Source organism: Primulina eburnea, chromosome 10 (genome assembly GCF_022965805.1).
Source record: "Primulina eburnea isolate SZY01 chromosome 10, ASM2296580v1, whole genome shotgun sequence".
NCBI classification, from domain to species: domain Eukaryota; kingdom Viridiplantae; phylum Streptophyta; class Magnoliopsida; order Lamiales; family Gesneriaceae; genus Primulina; species Primulina eburnea.
In genome coordinates this window covers 28,775,173-28,796,916 of record NC_133110.1, presented here as the reverse complement: position 1 = coordinate 28,796,916, position 21,744 = coordinate 28,775,173, and the positions used below count along the sequence as shown (strand labels likewise).

General features: G+C 36.0%; 3 protein-coding genes across 5 annotated transcripts; 1 reads left to right on the top strand and 2 right to left on the bottom strand.

Moving 5' to 3' along the window:
- Positions 1 to 838: 838 nt before the first annotated feature.
- LOC140803254 (protein JOKA2-like) lies at positions 839 to 4,839 on the bottom strand. Of its 2 annotated transcripts, none has more exons than XR_012111810.1 (3): positions 4,461 to 4,839; positions 3,290 to 4,259; positions 839 to 1,306 (listed from the first exon to the last, which is right to left on the bottom strand). XR_012111810.1 is itself a non-coding variant. In XM_073159038.1 (3 exons), the coding sequence occupies exons 1-3, from the start codon at positions 4,587 to 4,589 to the stop codon at positions 3,767 to 3,769; spliced, it is 654 nt and encodes a 217-aa protein (XP_073015139.1). In that variant the 5' UTR covers positions 4,590 to 4,598. The 2 variants fall into 2 exon arrangements, 1 of the variants encoding a protein (XP_073015139.1); XM_073159038.1 differs by lacking the exon at positions 839 to 1,306 and adding an exon at positions 4,350 to 4,381 and having other exon boundaries at positions 3,767 to 4,259; positions 4,461 to 4,598.
- A 1,378-nt stretch (positions 4,840 to 6,217) lies between these two features.
- Positions 6,218 to 7,368, bottom strand: LOC140803255 (protein JOKA2-like). Of its 2 annotated transcripts, XM_073159039.1 has the most exons (3): positions 7,000 to 7,137; positions 6,889 to 6,920; positions 6,307 to 6,799 (listed from the first exon to the last, which is right to left on the bottom strand). In XM_073159039.1, the coding sequence occupies exons 1-3, from the start codon at positions 7,126 to 7,128 to the stop codon at positions 6,307 to 6,309; spliced, it is 654 nt and encodes a 217-aa protein (XP_073015140.1). In that variant the 5' UTR covers positions 7,129 to 7,137. The 2 variants fall into 2 exon arrangements, with proteins under 2 accessions (XP_073015141.1, XP_073015140.1); XM_073159040.1 differs by lacking the exon at positions 6,889 to 6,920 and having other exon boundaries at positions 6,218 to 6,799; positions 7,000 to 7,368.
- Positions 7,369 to 12,778: 5,410 nt separating this feature from the next.
- LOC140803253 (uncharacterized) lies at positions 12,779 to 16,007 on the top strand. Its single transcript, XM_073159037.1, has 2 exons — positions 12,779 to 13,447; positions 15,223 to 16,007. Exons 1-2 carry the CDS (start codon positions 12,882 to 12,884, stop codon positions 15,665 to 15,667), a joined length of 1,011 nt encoding a protein of 336 aa, XP_073015138.1. The 5' UTR covers positions 12,779 to 12,881; the 3' UTR covers positions 15,668 to 16,007.
- The last annotated feature ends 5,737 nt before the right edge of the window (positions 16,008 to 21,744 follow it).

The window sequence follows — 21,744 nt, the reverse complement described above, 5'->3', positions numbered from 1 at the left end:
TTACTATCATGGGATTATTGCTTCACCCGGTCGTCAGTTACCGGTCAGTTCAGTTATGTACCACCCAGTATACTGTGGCATTAGTCTGATCAGATGATTATCATTTCACCCGGTCGTCAGTTACCGGTCAGTTCAGTTCAGTTCAGTCCAGGGGCCACTTGCGTAGACCATAATCTCACCAGAAAATTATTACATGTTATTTCATTACAGGGCTCCAAGGAGCAAACATTTTCACTATGACTTTCAGTTCAGTTATGCACGTATTATAATTAATCATGACAAGATATTTTACGTTATGCCTCATGACATGATATTTTTAATCCCATGCAATTTTATTATATTATTTACTCGTTATTTACGATATATGCATGTTGAGTCTTTAGACTCACTAGACTTGATTGTTGTAGGTACTGATGAGTTCGGGACCGAGGGCGAGGACCAGTGAGCTAGCTTGGGTCGGCATTAGTGGAACCCGAGGACCTCATTTACAACATTTACCATTTTTATGCTCAAATATTTTTATCAGTTGTTGGATTACTTTAACTTGTTATTTTGCGAACAATAATTTCTTCCGCTGCTATTTTGAACATTAAACTTGATTTATCAGTTTATTTTATGAATGAGACATTTTAATTATTTTAAATTTTAAATTTTTCCGCAAATTTTCAAACGCGAATTTTTGGGCCATCATAAAGTAAATAGAACAATGGAAATAATAAATTTGTAAATCCATGTTAAGGTCAAATTCATTATTGTAATGCAAATAATTTTAAAAACCTGCGGCGTTGGCTATTTATGGACACTATTTGTTGGCTTCTTGCCTGCATCATACGCGTTCTCCATGTATGAATCTATTTAAATACATATGCAGAAAAGATTAAAATATGTCAGAGCAATAAAGATACAAACGTGGCATATAAACGTTCATATTTTGACATCGGAACTCTGCTAGATCTTGAAACATTTGAGTTTAAAATATATCAACTAAAATATAAATTTGTTTGTAAAGATTATTATAAAACAATGTCTAAGAAGCCCTTTCATAATGATTTAGTGAATCTGTTGAGAATATATGAGAAATTAGATCATAAGACCTTGAAGCTCATAATAAATACATTATCTCACATGCAAGATCAAAACGAACAAACAAATTTGATATGATCACTAATATAAAGCAACATAATAAATAATAGACCATAAACTTATTCATTGTTAAAAACAAACCAGATGAAGATGGGAGCGAGTAGATCTGATCCATTGAATTGAATATGTCATTTCTACAAATACTTTGTTTGCATCCAGTATCCTTCATTTTTTGAAAAAAAAAACACAAAGGCAATTCATAATAATCGAAAAATTCAACTAAAACCAACAAAAAAAATCATAAATAATATGTTAATCCATTAGGCACTACCCAAGTACTATTTAAATTTGATTCAATAAATATAGAAAGTTTATTACTCATGCCAAAAATGGTTATTCGGAAGACGTGATAAGATAGAAGATGATAAATAGAGAATCATTGGCAGAAATAAATACATGGAGTGAAGAAGAGAGTCTGATTTCCTGGAACCCTAACATAGCAGTAAAAGATTACAATTCAAAAGATTTGTAAAGTTCGATGCACGATATCTATGTTTGTGGAGCATAACATAGTTCCAGATTACCCCAACGTAAGGATATATGTGAACAACGGAAGAAGAAACTATGGTATCAAGCAGCAAACATTTGGATCTATGTTATGCTCCATGATATATCTTTTTATGCTTCATGATATATCCATAAAGTTCCAGATTTAAACTATCTTTGTAGTGAGAAGTTGCTAATCAATTCTTATGGAAAATAGAAGAGAATATGCCTGTGAAGAAAGTAGAAAAATATTTTGCAAGCACGATCAAAGTTTCTTGATGAAAATATACTTGAATAAAAGATTTTTGGGTGTATTTTGAAAACAAAATTTTCTCTTAACAAAATGTAAAGACAACGTCCATTTGTTTCTTCAAGTTCAAGTGACAGAATAATAATTAACTTGTCAATGCATTTGACAGTTCATAATGTTTCCAACTTACTGGATTATCTCAGATTCAGTTGATCTACAACATTCAAAGTATAACGTTTATGTTTGTAATATAACAAAACCTCTCAAGTTTAGACTAATAAAAAAATTTACAAATCATATTTAAAGTATTTCAATTATCACATTTGCTATTTTTTTAATAATAAAAATCAATTCACTGTTGATGTAGTTTAAAACGAATGATATGTCCACCAAATATACCATATATTGAGCATTTATCATTGAAACAATTGATAATTCTCGTTTCATTTAAATGTTGAAGTTTTTGCGTCATTAGGGTGAATCAATTCATGAATCTCATAAGACATGTCGCATGAAACTAAGATTCTTTAATACCACTAAAGTTGTTTCTTATTATCTATTTTCAAACGGTTACCAGATGATGAAGACTCGGTCATCGGATTTGGTTGGTACAAAGTTTGGTTTGCCATTATCATGAATTTCTCAAGCGTGTATTTATTTTGTCAGTTTATTCTTTATGAGGGAATGTCTATAAAAATTCTCCAAATCCAATACATTCGGCCTCTTTAGCATCATGTGTTTGGATGGGAAAACATGAGAATTTCATTTTGCTTTTCCAGACAACAAATATTGAAGCTGAAGCCTCTGGACTAAATGATGGAGAATACCAATCAACGAAGCATGACTATATATACTAATGTAGCGCAATGAAAATATAGTGGTATTTCTTTATCCTTACAGCCCGACCCTCCGTATCAATGATAATCCTTGACACGGTAAATTTTCTAATTTTTCATCTAAGTTTGTGAAGCCTAAATGAGCAGAATTTACATGTTCACAATACAATTTTTCTTTTATTCTTGTTATTTTCTTCCTTGCTATGGTCTATTTTTTGTTTGATCAATCCATGAAACTTGGAAACTATAAAATCTAACTCAACACAATACAAACAGCAACAAAAAGTCGAATTTCATACCATTATATTGAAATTGACAAATACAGTACCAATTATTCAAACAGATTATTTTTGAACATTTTATCAAACATTTAAAGGCAATGACTAATGGTGCAAATAAAACTTGATGATTAAATAACAATTACATCAAACTTCAAAATATTTATACAATACAAATAAGAAATGATTTGGGAAAATAAGCAATGTGTTATTCATCGAGCATAAATTTGGATTTCAAAATAAGAAAACAATAAAATGAATATAAAACCAACCTCAATCATCGAACAGAGTCTCACCCTAAGTTATAAAAGGTAAGCAAACCACAAATTATCCGTTTGAGGAACCGTCTGCATTAAAACTCATAAGTAAAACAAATTTAATCACAATAAAACTTTTGAAAGCGAATCTAAATTATTCAATTTAGAATCGAAGGAAATCAAAAAATAAAGTGAAAAGATACCCACCGAAGTACATTGTTCTGTGCATTTAGTTAATTACTCTCTCCCCCGAGCATAATATGATCCACCATAAGTAAAATGATTCTATAGAAACCCATTGCTCTTCAATGAGCAGAGCCATATATCAGCCGAGTTATCCAAGGAAAGCTGCTGGAGATATTTTTCTAAGACATTCATTTTTAATTATAATTCAATAAATATTTATATATATATATATATATATATATATATATATATATATATATCAAAAAATTATAAGGTGATAATATACTTTCAGGATCATTTAAACAAATGCTCAGAGGAGGTAAGTTCAGGTTAAAGCTCCTGATATTTTCCAGTGGCTTCGCTGCAACAGAAGTAACAACCTTGATCCAAATCCAAATGAGTTGCCCAAACCTTTGCCCCAGCAAGATTCGTACTTTCCTGGAAGCTCAGGAGCAATGAAATCAACGCAATGAAATCAACAGCAACATCAAGCTCCTGTTTAATGGCCAAACCAGTTGCAGGAATCTTTAACTCAACAGATAGTTCGTCGCTCAATTTATCTCCTCCCATCCAGGAAATGATTGTTTTCTTGGGCCACACAACTATACCATTGTTCTTCAGGTGCCAAATCTTGGTAAATGGAGTTAAAGGTGCCATAACAATGTTATCGGGTATATTCACATCTCTAATGAAGCAACTATCCATCTTGGGCAGACGTGATTTAACCTTAAAACCCCTGCAATCCTGTGATGAAACCGGATCCCTATCCTTGGCATGAGAATCATACAACACATGGTGTGGATAAACCACAGGGCGATCAATTCTGATATAGTCACATGTAAATGTTTAGGGAGAAAAAATAAAAAAAAATAGACGATAATCACGAATCAAACCCATGTAAATCTTCACATACATTACTCGACCAGTTGCCACTATTTCTCCATCCTACAATCACTGATCATTCAATCCAAATTGAAAAAAAAAATAGAATTAAATAACTTTCAGTGCGTTTACAAATGTATACCTCAGCTTCAGGAGACATTGCCCCCTCCTCGTGCCCATAATCCACAGTCGTCAGCCGATTCTTTTGAACATGAGCCAAGTTCAGATCCAAACAAACCATATGTTGCGGCGGTCTACAATCACCGATCATTCACTCTTCGTGGATCCGCCATTGACGATCTTATAATTGACTTGACGGTTTTGAAAATTTCGATTAGATTTTTTGTAGCGAGAAAAAGAATTGAAGAAGAGGAGAATGCGGCTCTTGGGTTGAGAGTGAAGAAGAGTGTATGATTTGGTGGGAACCCCTCAGAACATGGTATTACTAAAGGGTAATATAGGTAGTTCATAAAACAGACAAAGACACCAAACAGTTAGTATTAGATGCTCAACTATAATAAATAGTAAAATATGTTGAAGTTTTTGCGTCATTAGGGTGAATCAATTCATGAATCTCATAAGACATGTCGCATGAAACTAAGATTCTTTAATACCACTAAAGTTGTTTCTTATTATCTATTTTCAAACGGTTACCAGATGATGAAGACACGGTCATCGGATTTGGTTGGTACAAAGTTTGGTTTGCCATTATCATGAATTTCTCAAGCGTGTATTTATTTTGTCAGTTTATTCTTTATGAGGGAAAGTCTATAAAAATTCTCCAAATCCAATACATTCGGCCTCTTTAGCATCATGTGTTTGGATGGGAAAACATGAGAATTTCATTTTGCTTTTCCAGACAACAAATATTGAAGCTGAAGCCTCTGGACTAAATGATGGAGAATACCAATCAACGAAGCATGACTATATATACTAATGTAGCGCAATGAAAATATAGTGGTATTTCTTTATCCTTACATCCCGACCCTCCGTATCAATGATAATCCTTGACACGGTAAATTTTCTTATTTTTCATCTAAGTTTGTGAAGCCTAAATGAGCAGAATTTACATGTATCACAATACAATTTTTCTTTTATTCTTGTTATTTTCTTCCTTGCTATGGTCTATTTTTTGTTTGATCAATCCATGAAACTTGGAAACTATAAAATCTAACTCAACACAATACAAACAGCAACAAAAAGTCGAATTTCATACCATTATATTGAAATTGACAAATACAGTACCAATTATTCAAACAGATTATTTTTGAACATTTTATCAAACATTTAAAGGCAATGACTAATGGTGCAAATAAAACTTGATGATTAAATTACAATTACATCAAACTTCAAAATATTTATACAATACAAATAAGAAATGATTTGGGAAAATAAGCAATGTGTTATTCATCGAGCATAAATTTGGATTTCAAAATAAGAAAACAATAAAATGAATGTAAAACCAACCTCAATCATCGAACAGAGTCTCACCCAAAGTTATAAAAGGTAAGCAAACCACAAATTATCCGTTTGAGGAACCGTCTGCATTAAAACTCATAAGTAAAACAAATTTAATCACAATAAAACTTTTGAAAGCGAATCTAAATTATTCAATTTAGAATCGAAGGAAATCAAAAAATAAAGTGAAAAGATACCCACCGAAGTACATTGTTCTGTGCATTTAGTTAATTACTCTCTCCCCCGAGCATAATATGATCCACCATAAGTAAAATGATTCTATAGAAACCCATTGCTCTTCAATGAGCAGAGCCATATATCAGCCGAGTTATCCAAGGAAAGCTGCTGGAGATATTTTTCTAAGACATTCATTTTTAATTATAATTCAATAAATATATATATATATATATATATATATATATATATATATATATATATATATATATATATATATATATATCAAAAAATTATAAGGTGATAATATACTTTCAGGATCATTTAAACAAATGCTCAAAGGAGGTAAGTTCAGGTTAAAGCTCCTGATATTTTCCAGTGGCTTCGCTGCAACAGAAGTAACAACCTTGATCCAAATCCAAATGAGTTGCCCAAACCTTTGCCCCAGCAAGATTCGTACTTTCCTGGAAGCTCAGGAGCAATGAAATCAACGCAATGAAATCAACAGCAACATCAAGCTCCTGTTTAATGGCCAAACCAGTTGCAGGAATCTTTAACTCAACAGATAGTTCGTCGCTCAATTTATCTCCTCCCATCCAGGAAATGATTGTTTTCTTGGGCCACACAACTATACCATTGTTCTTCAGGTGCCAAATCTTGGTAAATGGAGTTAAAGGTGCCATAACAATGTTATCGGGTATATTCACATCTCTAATGAAGCAACTATCCATCTTGGGCAGACGTGATTTAACCTTAAAACCCCTGCAATCCTGTGATGAAACCGGATCCCTATCCTTGGCATGAGAATCATACAACACATGGTGTGGATAAACCACAGGGCGATCAATTCTGATATAGTCAATTGTAAATGTTTAGGGAGAAAAAATAAAAAAAATAGACGATAATCGCGAATCAAACCCATGTAAATCTTCACATACATTACTCGACCAGTTGCCACTATTTCTCCATCCTACAATCACTGATCATTCAATCCAAATTGAAAAAAAAAATAGAATTAAATAACTTTCAGTGTGTTTACAAATGTATACCTCAGCTTCAGGAGACATTGCCCCCTCCTCGTGCCCATAATCCACAGTCGTCAGCCGATTCTTTTGAACATGAGCCAAGTTCAGATCCAAACAAACCATATGTTGCGGCGGTCTACAATCACCGATCATTCACTCTTCGTGGATCCGCCATTGACGATCTTATAATTGACTTGACGGTTTTGAAAATTTCGATTAGATTTTTTGTAGCGAGAAAAAGAATTGAAGAAGAGGAGAATGCGGCTCTTGGGTTGAGAGTGAAGAAGAGTGTATGATTTGGTGGGAACCCCTCAGAACATGGTATTACTAAAGGGTAATATAGGTAGTTCATAAAACAGACAAAGACACCAAACAGTTAGTATTAGATGCTCAACTATAATACATAGTAAAATATGTTGAAGTTTTTGCGTCATTAGGGTGAATCAATTCATGAATCTCATAAGACATGTCGCATGAAACTAAGATTCTTTAATACCACTAAAGTTGTTTCTTATTATCTATTTTCAAACGGTTACCAGATGATGAAGACACGGTCATCGGATTTGGTTGGTACGAAGTTTGGTTTGCCATTATCATGAATTTCCCAATCGTGTATTTTTTTGGCAGTTTATTCTTTATGAGGGAATGTCTATAAAAATTCTCCAAATCCAATACATTCGGCCTCTTTAGCATCATGTGTTTGGATGGGAAAACATGAGAATTTCATTTTCCTTTTCCAGACAGCAAATATTGAAGCTGAAGTCTCTGGACTAAATGATGGAGAATACCAATCAACGAAGCATGACTATATATACTAATGTAGCGCAATGAAAATATAGTGGTATTTCTTTATCCTTACATCCCGACCCTCCGTATCAATGATAATCCTTGACACGGTAAATTTTCTAATTTTTCATCTAAGTTTGTGAAGCCTAAATGAGCAGAATTTACATGTATCACAATACAATTTTTCTTTTATTCTTGTTATTTTCTTCCTTGCTATGGTCTATTTTTTGTTTGATCAATCCATGAAACTTGGAAACTATAAAATCTAACTCAACACAATACAAACAGCAACAAAAAGTCGAATTTCATACCATTATATTGAAATTGACAAATACAGTACCAATTATTCAAACAGATTATTTTTGAACATTTTATCAAACATTTAAAGGCAATGACTAATGGTGCAAATAAAACTTGATGATTAAATTACAATTACATCAAACTTCAAAATATTTATACAATAAAAATAAGAAATGATTTGGGAAAATAAGCAATGTGTTATTCATCGAGCATAAATTTGGATTTCAAAATAAGAAAACAATAAAATGAATGTAAAACCAACCTCAATCATCGAACAGAGTCTCACCCTAAGTTATAAAAGGTAAGCAAACCACAAATTATCCGTTTGAGGAACCGTCTGCATTAAAACTCATAAGTAAAACAAATTTAATCACAATAAAACTTTTGAAAGCGAATCTAAATTATTCAATTTAGAATCGAAGGAAATCAAAAAATAAAGTGAAAAGATACCCACCGAAGTACATTGTTCTGTGCATTTAGTTAATTACTCTCTCCCCCGAGCATAATATGATCCACCATAAGTAAAATGATTCTATAGAAACCCATTGCTCTTCAATGAGCAGAGCCATATATCAGCCGAGTTATCCAAGGACAGCTGCTGGAGATATTTTTCTAAGACATTCATTTTTAATTATAATTCAATAAATATTATATTATATATATATATATATATATATATATATATATATATATATATATATATATATATCAAAAAATTATAAGGTGATAATATACTTTCAGGATCATTTAAACAAATGCTCAGAGGAGGTAAGTTCAGGTTAAAGCTCCTGATATTTTCCAGTGGCTTCGCTGCAACAGAAGTAACAACCTTGATCCAAATCCAAATGAGTTGCCCAAACCTTTGCCCCAGCAAGATTCGTACTTTCCTGGAAGCTCAGGAGCAATGAAATCAACGCAATGAAATCAACAGCAACATCAAGCTCCTGTTTAATGGCCAAACCAGTTGCAGGAATCTTTAACTCAACAGATAGTTCGTCGCTCAATTTATCTCCTCCCATCCAGGAAATGATTGTTTTCTTGGGCCACACAACTATACCATTGTTCTTCAGGTGCCAAATCTTGGTAAATGGAGTTAAAGGTGCCATAACAATGTTATCGGGTATATTCACATCTCTAATGAAGCAACTATCCATCTTGGGCAGACGTGATTTAACCTTAAAACCCCTGCAATCCTGTGATGAAACCGGATCCCTATCCTTGGCATGAGAATCATACAACACATGGTGTGGATAAACCACAGGGCGATCAATTCTGATATAGTCACATGTAAATGTTTAGGGAGAAAAAATAAAAAAAATAGACGATAATCGCGAATCAAACCCATGTAAATCTTCACATACATTACTCGACCAGTTGCCACTATTTCTCCATCCTACAATCACTGATCATTCAATCCAAATTGAAAAAAAAAAAATAGAATTAAATAACTTTCAGTGCGTTTACAAATGTATACCTCAGCTTCAGGAGACATTGCCCCCTCCTCGTGCCCATAATCCACAGTCGTCAGCCGATTCTTTTGAACATGAGCCAAGTTCTGATCCAAACAAACCATATGTTGCGGCGGTCTACAATCACCGATCATTCACTCTTCGTGGATCCGCCATTGACGATCTTATAATTGACTTGACGGTTTTGAAAATTTCGATTAGATTTTTTGTAGCGAGAAAAAGAATTGAAGAAGAGGAGAATGCGGCTCTTGGGTTGAGAGTGAAGAAGAGTGTATGATTTGGTGGGAACCCCTCAGAACATGGTATTACTAAAGGGTAATATAGGTAGTTCATAAAACAGACAAAGACACCAAACAGTTAGTATTAGATGCTCAACTATAATAAATAGTAAAATATGTTGAAGTTTTTGCGTCATTAGGGTGAATCAATTCATGAATCTCATAAGACATGTCGCATGAAACTAAGATTCTTTAATACCACTAAAGTTGTTTCTTATTATCTATTTTCAAACGGTTACCAGATGATGAAGACACGGTCATCGGATTTGGTTGGTACAAAGTTTGGTTTGCCATTATCATGAATTTCTCAAGCGTGTATTTATTTTGTCAGTTTATTCTTTATGAGGGAATGTCTATAAAAATTCTCCAAATCCAATACATTCGGCCTCTTTAGCATCATGTGTTTGGATGGGAAAACATGAGAATTTCATTTTGCTTTTCCAGACAACAAATATTGAAGCTGAAGCCTCTGGACTAAATGATGGAGAATACCAATCAACGAAGCATGACTATATATACTAATGTAGCGCAATGAAAATATAGTGGTATTTCTTTATCCTTACATCCCGACCCTCATTATCAATGATAATCCTTGACACGGTAAATTTTCTAATTTTTCATTTAAGTTTGTGAAGCCTAAATGAGCAGAATTTAGATGTATCACAATATAAATTTTCTTTTATTCTTGTTATTTTCTTCCTTGCTATGGTCTATTTTTTGTTTGATCAATCCATGAAACTTGGAAACTTTAAAATCTAACTCAACACAATACAAACAGCAACAAAAAGTCGAATTTCATACCATTATATTGAAATTGACAAATACACTACCAATTATTCAAACAGATTATTTTTGAACATTTTATCAAACATTTAAAGGCAATGACTAATGGTGCATAAAACTTGATGATAAAATTAAAATTACATCAAACTTCAAAATATTTATACAATAAAAATAAGAAATGATTTGGGAAAATAAGCAATGTGTTATTCATCGAGCATAAATTTGGATTTCAAAATAAGAAAACAATAAAATGAATGTAAAACCAACCTCAATCATCGAACATAGTCTCACCCTAAGTTATAAAAGGTAAGCAAACCACAAATTATCCGTTTGAGGAACTGTCTGCATTAAAACTCATAAGTAAAACAAATTTAATCACAATAAAACTTTTGAAAGCGAATCTAAATTATTCAATTTAGAATCGAAGGAAATCAAAAAATAAAGTGAAAAGATACCCACCGAAGTACATTGTTCTGTGCATTTAGTTAATTACTCTCTCCCCCGAGCATATTCTCAACAATAAGTAAAATGATTCTATAGAAACCCATTGCTCTTCAATGAGCAGAGCCATATATCAGCCGAGTTATCTAAGGAAAGCTGCTGGAGATATTTTTCTAAGACATTCATTTTTAATTATAATTCAATAAATATTTATATATATATATCAAAAAATTATAAGGTGATAATATAGTTTCAGGATCATTTAAACAACTGCTCAAAGGAGGTAAGTTCAGGTTAAAGCTCCTGATATTTTCCAGTGGCTTCGCTGCAACAGAAGTAACAACCTCGATCTGAATCCAAATGAGTTGCCCAAACCTTTGTCCAGAGGAGGAAGCCAATCCCCAGCAAGATTCGTACTTTCCTGGAAGCTCAGGAGCAATGCAATCAACAACAACATCAGCTCCTGTTTAATGGCCAAACTAGTTGCAGGAATCTTTAACTCAACAGATAGTTCGTCGCTCAATTTATCTCCTCCCATCCAGGAAAAGATTGTTTTCATGGGCCACACAACTATACCATTGTTCTTCAGGTGCCAAATCTTGATAAATGGAGTTAAAGGTGCCATAACAGTGTTATCGGGTAAATTCACATCTCTAATGAAGCAACTATCCATCTTGGGCAGACATGATTTAACCTTAAAACCCCTGCAATCCTATGATGAAACCGGATCCCTATCCTTGGCATGAGAATCATACAACACATGGTGTGGATAAACCATAGGGCGATCAATTCTGATATAGTCACGTGTAAATGTTTAGGGAGAAAAAATAAAAAAAAATAGACGATAATCGCGAATCAAACCCGTGTAAATCTTCACATACATTACTCGACCAGTTGCCACTATTTCTCCATCCTACAATCACCGATCATTCAATCCAAATTGGAAAAAAAAAATAGAATTCAATACCTTTCAGTGCGTTTACAAATGTATACCTCAGCTTCAGGAGACATTGCCCCCTCCTCGTGCCCATAATCCACGGTCGTCAGCCGATTCTTTTGAACATGAGCCAAGTTCAGATCCAAACCAACCGTATGTTGCGGCGGTCTACAATCACCGATCATTCACTCTTCGTGGATCCGCCATTGACGATCTTATAATTGACTTGACGGTTCTGAAAATTTCGATTAGATTTTTTGTAGCGAGAAAGGAATTGAAGAAGAGAAGAAACAGTTTTTTTTTTGTAGCGAGAAAAAGAATTGAAGAAGAGGAGAATGCGGCTCTTGGGTTGGGAGTGAAAAAGAGTGTATGATTTGGTGGGAACCCCTCAGAACGTGGTATTACTAAAGGATAATATAGGTAGTTCATAAAACAGACAAAGACACCAAAAAGTTAGTATTAGATACTCAATTTTAATAAAAAATAAAGGATATATGATTATTTTATTTTTTATCGGATCCCACGTATAAGGATGTATGTTCAAGACAATAAATATATCATCGAGATATTGTTATAAGAGTAAAATAAAATTTTAACCTATGAGATACTAAAATATTAAATTTGTCGAGTTCAAAACTCAATTATAACACATTCGTAATTTGATAAAAAAAAAATGCTTAAATAATTTTTTAAACACGGAAAATTTATCATATCTAAATAATTATTAAGAAATAATAAAAATAGAATTCCACCCAATTAACCCATATATTAAAATATCAATTGCAAGGTCATAAAAATGGAGCCCACTGAATCCAATCCATCTCAGCTCATTAGCCCCAAATCCCACTTCTCGTCGACAAAAGGAATTAACGAAATTCCTTTGAAATTTCTAATCTCCAAAAAGATTCTCTCATGGGGGTGGACTATTACAATATCCTGAAGGTCAACCGCAACGCCACCGGAGATGATCTGAAGAAGGCCTACCGCCGCCTCGCCATGATTTGGCATCCCGATAAGAATGTCAACAAGCAAGAAGCTGAGGCCAAATTCAAGCAAATTTCCGAGGCCTACGACGTCTTGAGTGACTCGCAGAAGCGTCAGATCTACGATCTTTATGGAGAGGAAGGCCTCAAATCGGGTCAATTCCCCCCTGCTCCACGCACCGCGCGGAATCGTCATCAGGGTTTTCACCACAATCATCAGCAGCACCCGAACCCGAATTTCCGGTTCGATCCGAGGAGTCCGGATGATATTTACGCGGAAATTTTTGGGGAGAATAGCAATGGGAATGCAAGTAGTAGCAGTAATGGCGGTGGGGTGAGGAGGGATGGGTATTTCAGGAGTACGACGATTAATAGCAGCGAGGGGGCCAGGAAGGCGCCGCCTTTGGAGAACGTGCTCGCGTGTAGTTTAGAAGAGTTGTACAGTGGTGCCACCCGGAAAATGAAAATTTCGAGGAATGTTTTTGATGGGCATGGGTATGCACCTTCTCCTTTTGCTCGATCATCGAGTATTTGCGCCTGGCTTCTTCTTCTTTTTCTTCTTTTATTATAATAATGGTGGTTGCATTTTTGTTTGTTTTCAATCTTGATTGTTCAGTTTGAAGTAGAATTCTTGCGTGGTGCTGTTCTACGTGCAACTATTGATTTTTTCATGTTGTTCTTTAAGTGCAAGATTGATTATTTTTCTTTTGAGTGCATTTTAATATCGCCATTTGTGATTTTTATTTAATAGGAGTTTCAAATTTGGCTATTTGTGGCATGAATCACGTCATTATTGTGGATAATTGGGCTCTCATTATGCAATATTTCTCTCTTTTTATTCTCCCCCAATTCTGTGTGTATTTTATTTTATGAGATAAGTTATTTACCCTTGTACTTGTCATTGTTTTTGTCAACCTTAACAACATACGCTATGTAATACAAGGATCCTTTTTATGTTTATGACTAGAAAGAACTTCTGAACCAGATTAATGAGTGCTGGTGCTTTCCGATTATGCAATTGGATTCATGGTTATTTAAGGCACTAAGGCGCGTAAGTCCCTTGGAGCCTCAGACGCAAGGTGAAGCGCGCGCCTTATCGAAATAAAGCTCACTAACATAAATTGTTAGAATTCACATATTTAAGATGAATTTAACTAAAATTTATACACATAGAAATAGATTTTTTCGCAGAATATATTTAAGTGCCTATAAAATAAAGAAAATGAAAAACAAAAGAAAGAGAGCACTGCATTAATTAAAGAAGTAATATAGAAGGAGTGTAATTGAAATCGCTAAGAGAAGGAAAAAATTAAGGCTGTACATATTAAAATTAGGAGAAAGATAGTGATCTGTGGCCAGCACTTATTGCTCGCAAACAATTTTCACAGAAGCACGCTTTTTCTCGCCTCAAGCAAGCCTTGCTAGGTCACCCAGGCGCATAGGGTGCTGTGGGCCTTGCTCCTAGGCGCACACTTTTTACAACTATGATTGGATTGATCTGCAACCACAATACTCTTATGGTATGCATAGAATATTGGTGCTATTGTACAAACACGTTTTTCTATACAAATTTTGTGATTTGATCAGATGTGTCTCTGATATGTTATCTTTTCTGACATCTTTGTGTTCTTCTATTTGTTCTCTCGTAGAAAGATTGTAAATTACAATCGCGTGTTTTTTTTGCTTGAAGGCCGAAGTTTATACCTTTTGGATAAAATATACATGATAACATGAAAATTGTATGAAGACTGGAGATACTTGTTATTTCTGTAATCTTAAACCTCCAATTTTTCAGATGGTGTCCGCGAATGATATTATGATACAAGCATCATCTCGTGTTCGACACAATCAAAATATTTTGAGGCAATGTGTTTGAGGGCCATTATATCCATGAACTGCTTAGCTATTTTGTAAAATTTCTGAGAGCTGAAACTGCTTCAAGTATATCAAGAGATGGTAAGGATTATTCTGCATGTTAAACATCATGTGAAATTAACTTTGCTCTAAAATTAATGAAATCACGTACGGACCTGTAAAAATGACACCTGCCAAAGCAGTATTTTTTGAATTTCTGTCCGACACCAATTCTAATTTTTTTTGTTCTTCAACCTCATATTTCATGAAACCAAATATTATTCAATACTGATTGTTTAACAGTATGAAGTGAATTAGAAATTTAATATTTGCTTTATGTGTTGTTCTTGGTTTTCTTTTTTTTGGTTTACATTTTATTTCTACTCTGTCTTGACGTGTTCTTTGTTTTCTTGCAGCAAGCCTCATTTGGTGGAAGAGATTGTTACCATCGATATAAAACCAGGCTGGAAGAAAGGCACAAAAATAACTTTCCCAGAGAAAGGCAATGAAGAACCTGGCGTCATTCCTGCTGATGTTATTTTTGTTTTGGATGAAAGATCTCATCCAGTTTATACAAGGGATGGTAATGATTTGATTGTGAAGCAGGAAATAAATCTTCTCGAATCCCTCACTGGAAAGACTTTGGAGCTTACCACACTAGATGGGAGGAATATAATGGTCCCTTTAACTGAGATTATTAAACCAGGGCATGAGGTTGTTGTCCCTAATGAAGGAATGCCTATTTCCAAGGATCTGAGGAAGAAGGGATCCTTGAGGATCCAAATTGATGTGAAGTACCCTAAAAGGCTTTCTGAAGCACAAAAACATGAATTGAGGCGAGTTTTGGGAGGAAATACATAAAAAAATTCAAATAAGTTGGTGCTACTAAAAATGCGACAGTAAGTTGTAAATACGAAACTTGAATGCTATTAAAGTGTGAATATTGGAAAGAATTTTGTTTGAGGGGATACTCGGTCGTTGAACTTTGATGGCTTCTCATTGGAGATGGATGGAAAATGTGTACTGCCATGGAAGTGGATGCTTAAAATGAGAGAGTATGTACTTCAAAAAAAAAAGAGTTATGAATTTTCTGGGATTAGTGACGGTGGTCCGCTAGAGAACAAAGTGGGCAAGTTTTCTTGGTTGAAGGTCATACTTCTGGTTAAAACTTTGTCTTATAATTAATCCACGATTGGTCTTACATTTTCTTGACAATTTTAGTTTATACCTCCCGACCTAACACACCTTTCTCTCCAACACAAGTTATTGAGAGAATCCCAACTTAAGATAGGTGTAAAGCTGTGACGTAGGAGGAGAAAATTGTATGTGCTTGTGACTGAGGATTCATATGGTCATATGAAGTGTTGTTTTCCTTGGCTTGTCTATGGTTCCCCCTTGACTGTTGGTATTTGCTTTTCGATGACTGTCAAATATTGAATATTGACTCTAGTGCATAACCTGTTTTTGTATGGAATTCCGGAGTGTTGTCTTGTGATTAAAGCATTGTTAGTGTTAGACCTATTCAAGGTATAAGATTTTTTAATCCTCTCGGTGAAGCTTTCTTTGGCTATGTTTGAAATTTTATCCATGCTCTTCGTCTCTATTACTCTTCCTCTCTATTATCTCCTATTTTATGATATTATTCAAGGCCTTTCCATTGCATCTCACCATGAATATACTTGTTTGATGTTCAAATAGTTTAGGCAACTCAGTGAAAAACGAAATTTCAGATCTAAAAACGTTCAAAAATCGATTCGACAAGTTTCTGCTCAAACTTCCACATAACATACACATGTTTTCATACATAATCAACACCACAAAACATAATATAACGAGATCGATGCAGAAACAACATATTATACATTCTTTTTGATAATTGAAAATACCGAAACGACAATATCGACGCGGAGAAAGATGCGAGGTTGATCTGGGACGAACGTGACGCGATTTGTTTGAAGAAAATTTAACGAAAATATGCTGAAATCTTGAAGGGGAGGGGCGGTTGCTCTCTAGACAAGAATCCTAGGTTTCTTTTGCTCTCAAAAATATAAATTCTGATATGAAAATGTGTGTGTGTTGGCTCGTGTATAGGTGTGTGTAAAAGTGTGCGTGTGTGAGTTTAGGTAGTAATTAGGGAATTAAAAATAGCATAATTAAAATTTAACAACTAGTTAAATGTTAATCAACCACTATACTAAAAGTCTATTAATTAAAAATAACGATGCACATGTACTAAATCTTTAAAAGTTTTAAAAATCTTAAAATTACTAAATAATTCAATTAGACTTTAAAAATGCTAAAAAATTATAAATCATTTAAAAATATCTCAATCCTAACTTAAAATAAATTACCACGTTTTAAAATTATCAAAAATCGTCCCCGATCTCTTCTCCTCGATCATACATCGGATAATCGCCTGAATCATGAAACTCAAGAAAATATTTTAACGTGCATCATATAAACATTAAAATAATGCAAATTAAATAAGTCATGACCACTAAAATCATTTTAAACTTAAATAAAAGATTTAACCATTAAATAAATGCATGAGATTTATGTGTACTGATTTTGGGCTCTACATGTTGCCTCCTAGAATGATTGTGTTGCGTAGGAACTCGGTTACTACGTCTTCTCAGACCAGCCTTAAGCTTCAGGATAATTCATTGGTTTATCAGTAGAAACAAAAGGATAGAGACGATCATTAAATCCTTTAACAACTCTCAACAACGACATTCTAAATGACAACAAAATGAGGAGCATATCTCAAAGTAACATAGAAAGTATCAGCATATTCATCAACTGGTTTATCACCAGGTTTCAGATTATGGAATTCGGAAGTCATAAAACTATAGAATGACGGAAAATAATAACTTTCCCGAAAGTTAAACTTAAAGATATCCTAAAATGGAACAATCCTCTGAGCATCTCAAGTCATCAAAGTAGTAGACCACCACATCTTAGCACGGTCCCTCAACTGATGAAAGGCTGACTTCGGACAATGCTTAGGTAGATACTCGATCAAATCAAAGATCCTCAATTTTAGAAATCCACGACTCAACGATTTCGGCTACTTCGGTACCACTATAATGAGGTAGATGCATGGTATGAAAACAAACAACTAACTCAGTCATCCTAAGTTTCTTTAACTAGCCAGCGGCTTGGGTAACGTTATTATCATCAACACAAGTATGAGATCTATTGCACCCTTGACCTCGACCACGACTCCTACCAAATTTTTTTTTATTACATTCTTCCATTCTATAAAATATAACAAATACTAATTAGAATGGAAATAAACAAATCACAAACATATAATCATGCTGGCAAATAACATACACAGACGCAATGAACATTTTAGTGACAAGACTCGAGTGTCCTAAACTCTAGTTCGAGCGTATCTCATTTTATGCTATGATACCATGATGTGATGCCCAGTTATTATAATTATAGTTAATTATCAAACAATATTGATTATTTTAAAAAAAAGAGGAAAATGATTTAAAATGTGGAGCTCAGGGCCTGTAAAATTTTTTGCATGACCTCTCCTTAAATAGAACAAACCAAAAATTTAAAATACATGTTAAAAAAATGACTCAATGACGACGTTGCTATATTAATAAACAGTCACACACAAGTGTCGAGCATACACAAATCATGTAGTATCCCGATTCCTAATTTGAGTTAATTATTGGATTAATTATTTTCGGTGGGATCGGAAGGACCGAACATGGTTCGGATCGTCCGATCATGGTTCGGATCGTCCGAGCCAGGTGTCGGATCGTCCGAGCCAGGTGGCTGGACCCGTGGCAGACATGCAGAATTCGGATCGTCCGAGCAAGGGTTCGGATCGTCCGAGACAGGTGGCTGGACACGTAGAACGCATGCAAGGTTCGGATCGTCCGAAGTGGGTACGGATCGTCCGAAGTGTACCGGATCGGAGCTTCCGAAGTGGATCGGATCGTCCGAACATTGGCTATAAATAGAGGCGCGAGGCTTCATTTCTTACTCGCCATTTTAGAGCGTTCCAGAGCATTTTAGTCGTTTCTGAGAGGTTTCTAGTCTTTCTCGAGGTTCAGGCACTAGCAGGGAGCTACTGGCTTTGTAGCGGAGCTGTGCTCTAGTTGGGAGCTAGCGGCATCAGCGGGCTAGCGACGGACGAAGGTTTGGAATTGTATCATTATTATTCAGGATTATCTAGTTAAGTCTGGTAGATAAGTTTTAGTGATGGTTTTCACTTGATGAATAGGTTTGGAATAGACCTGTTTGTCTGGTTTTTCCAGTGGATTAGGATTGCAGTGATAGAGGTACGAAAGTACTATCCGAGATATCCTGGTCGAGTATACATTCTTATATGTGTTGCATGATTATGTGGTGCATTGATATATGTCATATGATGCATGCTATTATGTCACGCTTTATGATGCATGTTGCATTTCATGTTGAGCCGTATCTCCTTCGAGATAGCCTTTACTGTTGAGCTGTATCTCTTTCGAGATAAGCTATATCTTGTGGGGCCGCTCAGCCCTGTCTTGTGTTGTGGACGCATGGACACCGAGAGTACACAGTGGCCGACGGGTCCGGAGGGCTTCGGTGATCCGGGACATTTTAGGTCCACGTCTGTTCTTGTAGTGGATGCAGTGACCCAGAGGAGTACCGCGCGGCACTATCCACTTGGCGCCTCTACACTGAGCATATTGAGATCCTTTATTACTCCTGTTTCTTGACTACCCTGGTATCATATCATAGCATGTGCATTTCATATAGGCTTGTATACTCATGCTTTTGGACTGGGCGTTCTTATCGCTCACGTCCTCGGTTTTGTTTATCTTGGACACCCCATTCCCACGGGGCAGGCCTCAGGTTGGACAGCTCAGGAGGAGGAGGAGGAGGACGTTGAGTAGCTGGTTGGTTTAGTTCTTCGGTATCTTTTTGTTTCGATATGGTTGTACCGTATATTTCATTTTAGTTGAGTTGTCCTGGATTTTCGATTGGGTTGTATAACTATCTTTTGGTGACAGTTTTCCGCCTTTATTTCTGATTGTTTTTAATTAAGTTAATCGCATGCTTAGTTCTTGATTAGTAGGTGATTCTGGAACGGGTCACTACATTTATGGTATCAGAGCATGCTTACGATTTTGGGATATAGATTTCTGTTTTGGGGATTTTCGTTAACCATTTTACCATTTTCCCCATTCTATCTTGTAGCGATGGCTGACCACTTTGGTGATGAGAGTAGTCAGGGAAGTGTAGGTCGTTGGGGTGACCAGGACGATCGTAGACGTCATCGTGAACATCGTCATCGTCGGGATGGTCCTAGGCGTTTTGATTTGCATCGTTTCATTCAGATGGGGCCTAAGCCTTTAGTCGGCGGTGAGACTCCCGATGATGCTGAGGATTGGTTAGAGCGCATGGAGAGTTGTTTCCGTGCATTCCAGTGCACCGAAGAGCAGAGGATGGAGACCCTTAGTTTTCTTCTCGAGGGCCGTGCTCGTAAGTGGTGGCGATCGACTTCTGCGCCGATAGTCCAGTCCCAGGGTAGGGTGACTTGGGCCGATTTCCGTGCAGCTTTCATGCAGCTGTATTTCCCTCCAGCCCTTCGCCAGGCAAAGACGATTGAGCTTCTGAATCTTAAGCAGGGGAGTATGTCTGTTGATGAATATCAGCAGAAGTTCTTCGAGTTGTTACCCTTTGCTCCTCATATCAGTGGCAGTTCTGAGGCCAAGTATGACCATTTCCTTCAGGGTCTTAACCAGGAGATTTTTGATCGAGTCACTGTCTGTGATAATCCTACTTCTTATGATGGGTTAGTGAACCGGTGTCGCCAGGCAGAGATCAGTCTCCAGCGTGGTAGGGCTATTCTTTCTTCTAGACCTCCGAGTACTTTGAGCCCTCGATCTCAGTCTTTCAAGAAATCTGGTTCTTCTTCTTCTGGATCTGGATCGCGGTCTAGCGGTGTTTTTCGCTTTGGTAAGAAGAAGGTTTCTTGTGTGCATTGTGGGAAGAACCATCCATCGGAGCAATGCCGATCAGCCGCGGGAGCTTGTTTTCAGTGCGGAGAGATGGGTCATCTCAAGAAGAATTGTCCTCAGTTGCGAGGTGGAACAGGATCTGGTTCCGGATCTCAGACGACTGTTCAGCAGAGGAGGCAGGGTCAGGCAGTGGGTAGTTCAAATCTTCGACCTCGTGCCCAAGGTCAGGTATTTGCGCTGAACCAGGATCAGGCTGCAGATGAGACGGAGAGAGTCATAGCAGGTACTTTTCGTTTATGCGGTATTCCTGCTTTTGTTCTTATTGATACCGGAGCATCGCATTCATTCATTTCTACACGATTTGTTAAGCGTCATAAGTTACCGTATGTTTCTCTAGACGTCATTCTTTCCGTTTCTACTCCGATGGGTCATTCGGTGTTAGCAAAGCGTCTAGTGATGGGTTGTCCCTTAGATTTTGAGGGTAACGAATTGATTGCGAATCTTATGATCCTGGAGATGGAAGATTTTGATTGTATTCTAGGTATAGACCTATTGACTACCTACCGAGCTACCGTGGATTGTTACCAGAAGCTTGTTCAGTTTCGTACGACTGAGAGCTCTAGTTGGTTTTTCTATGGTGAGGGAGCGCGACCTCCGATGCCAGTGGTATCTGCTCTGAAAGCCTGTCGTGCTTTAGAGGCGGGAGGGGAAGGCTACCTCATCTATGCGATTGATTCGTCCACAGGTAGTGTTGGTATAGATGATATTCCAGTGGTTTGTGAATTTCCTGATGTTTTTCCAGATGAGATTCCTGGTTTTCCTCCGGTTAGAGAGGTGGAATTTGGCATTGAGTTAATGCCAGGGACTGCACCGATTTCTCGTGCCCCCTATCGTCTTGCTCCGTCAGAGATGAGAGAATTGAAGCAGCAATTGCAGGATCTTCTTGATAAAGGTTATATTCGCCCGAGT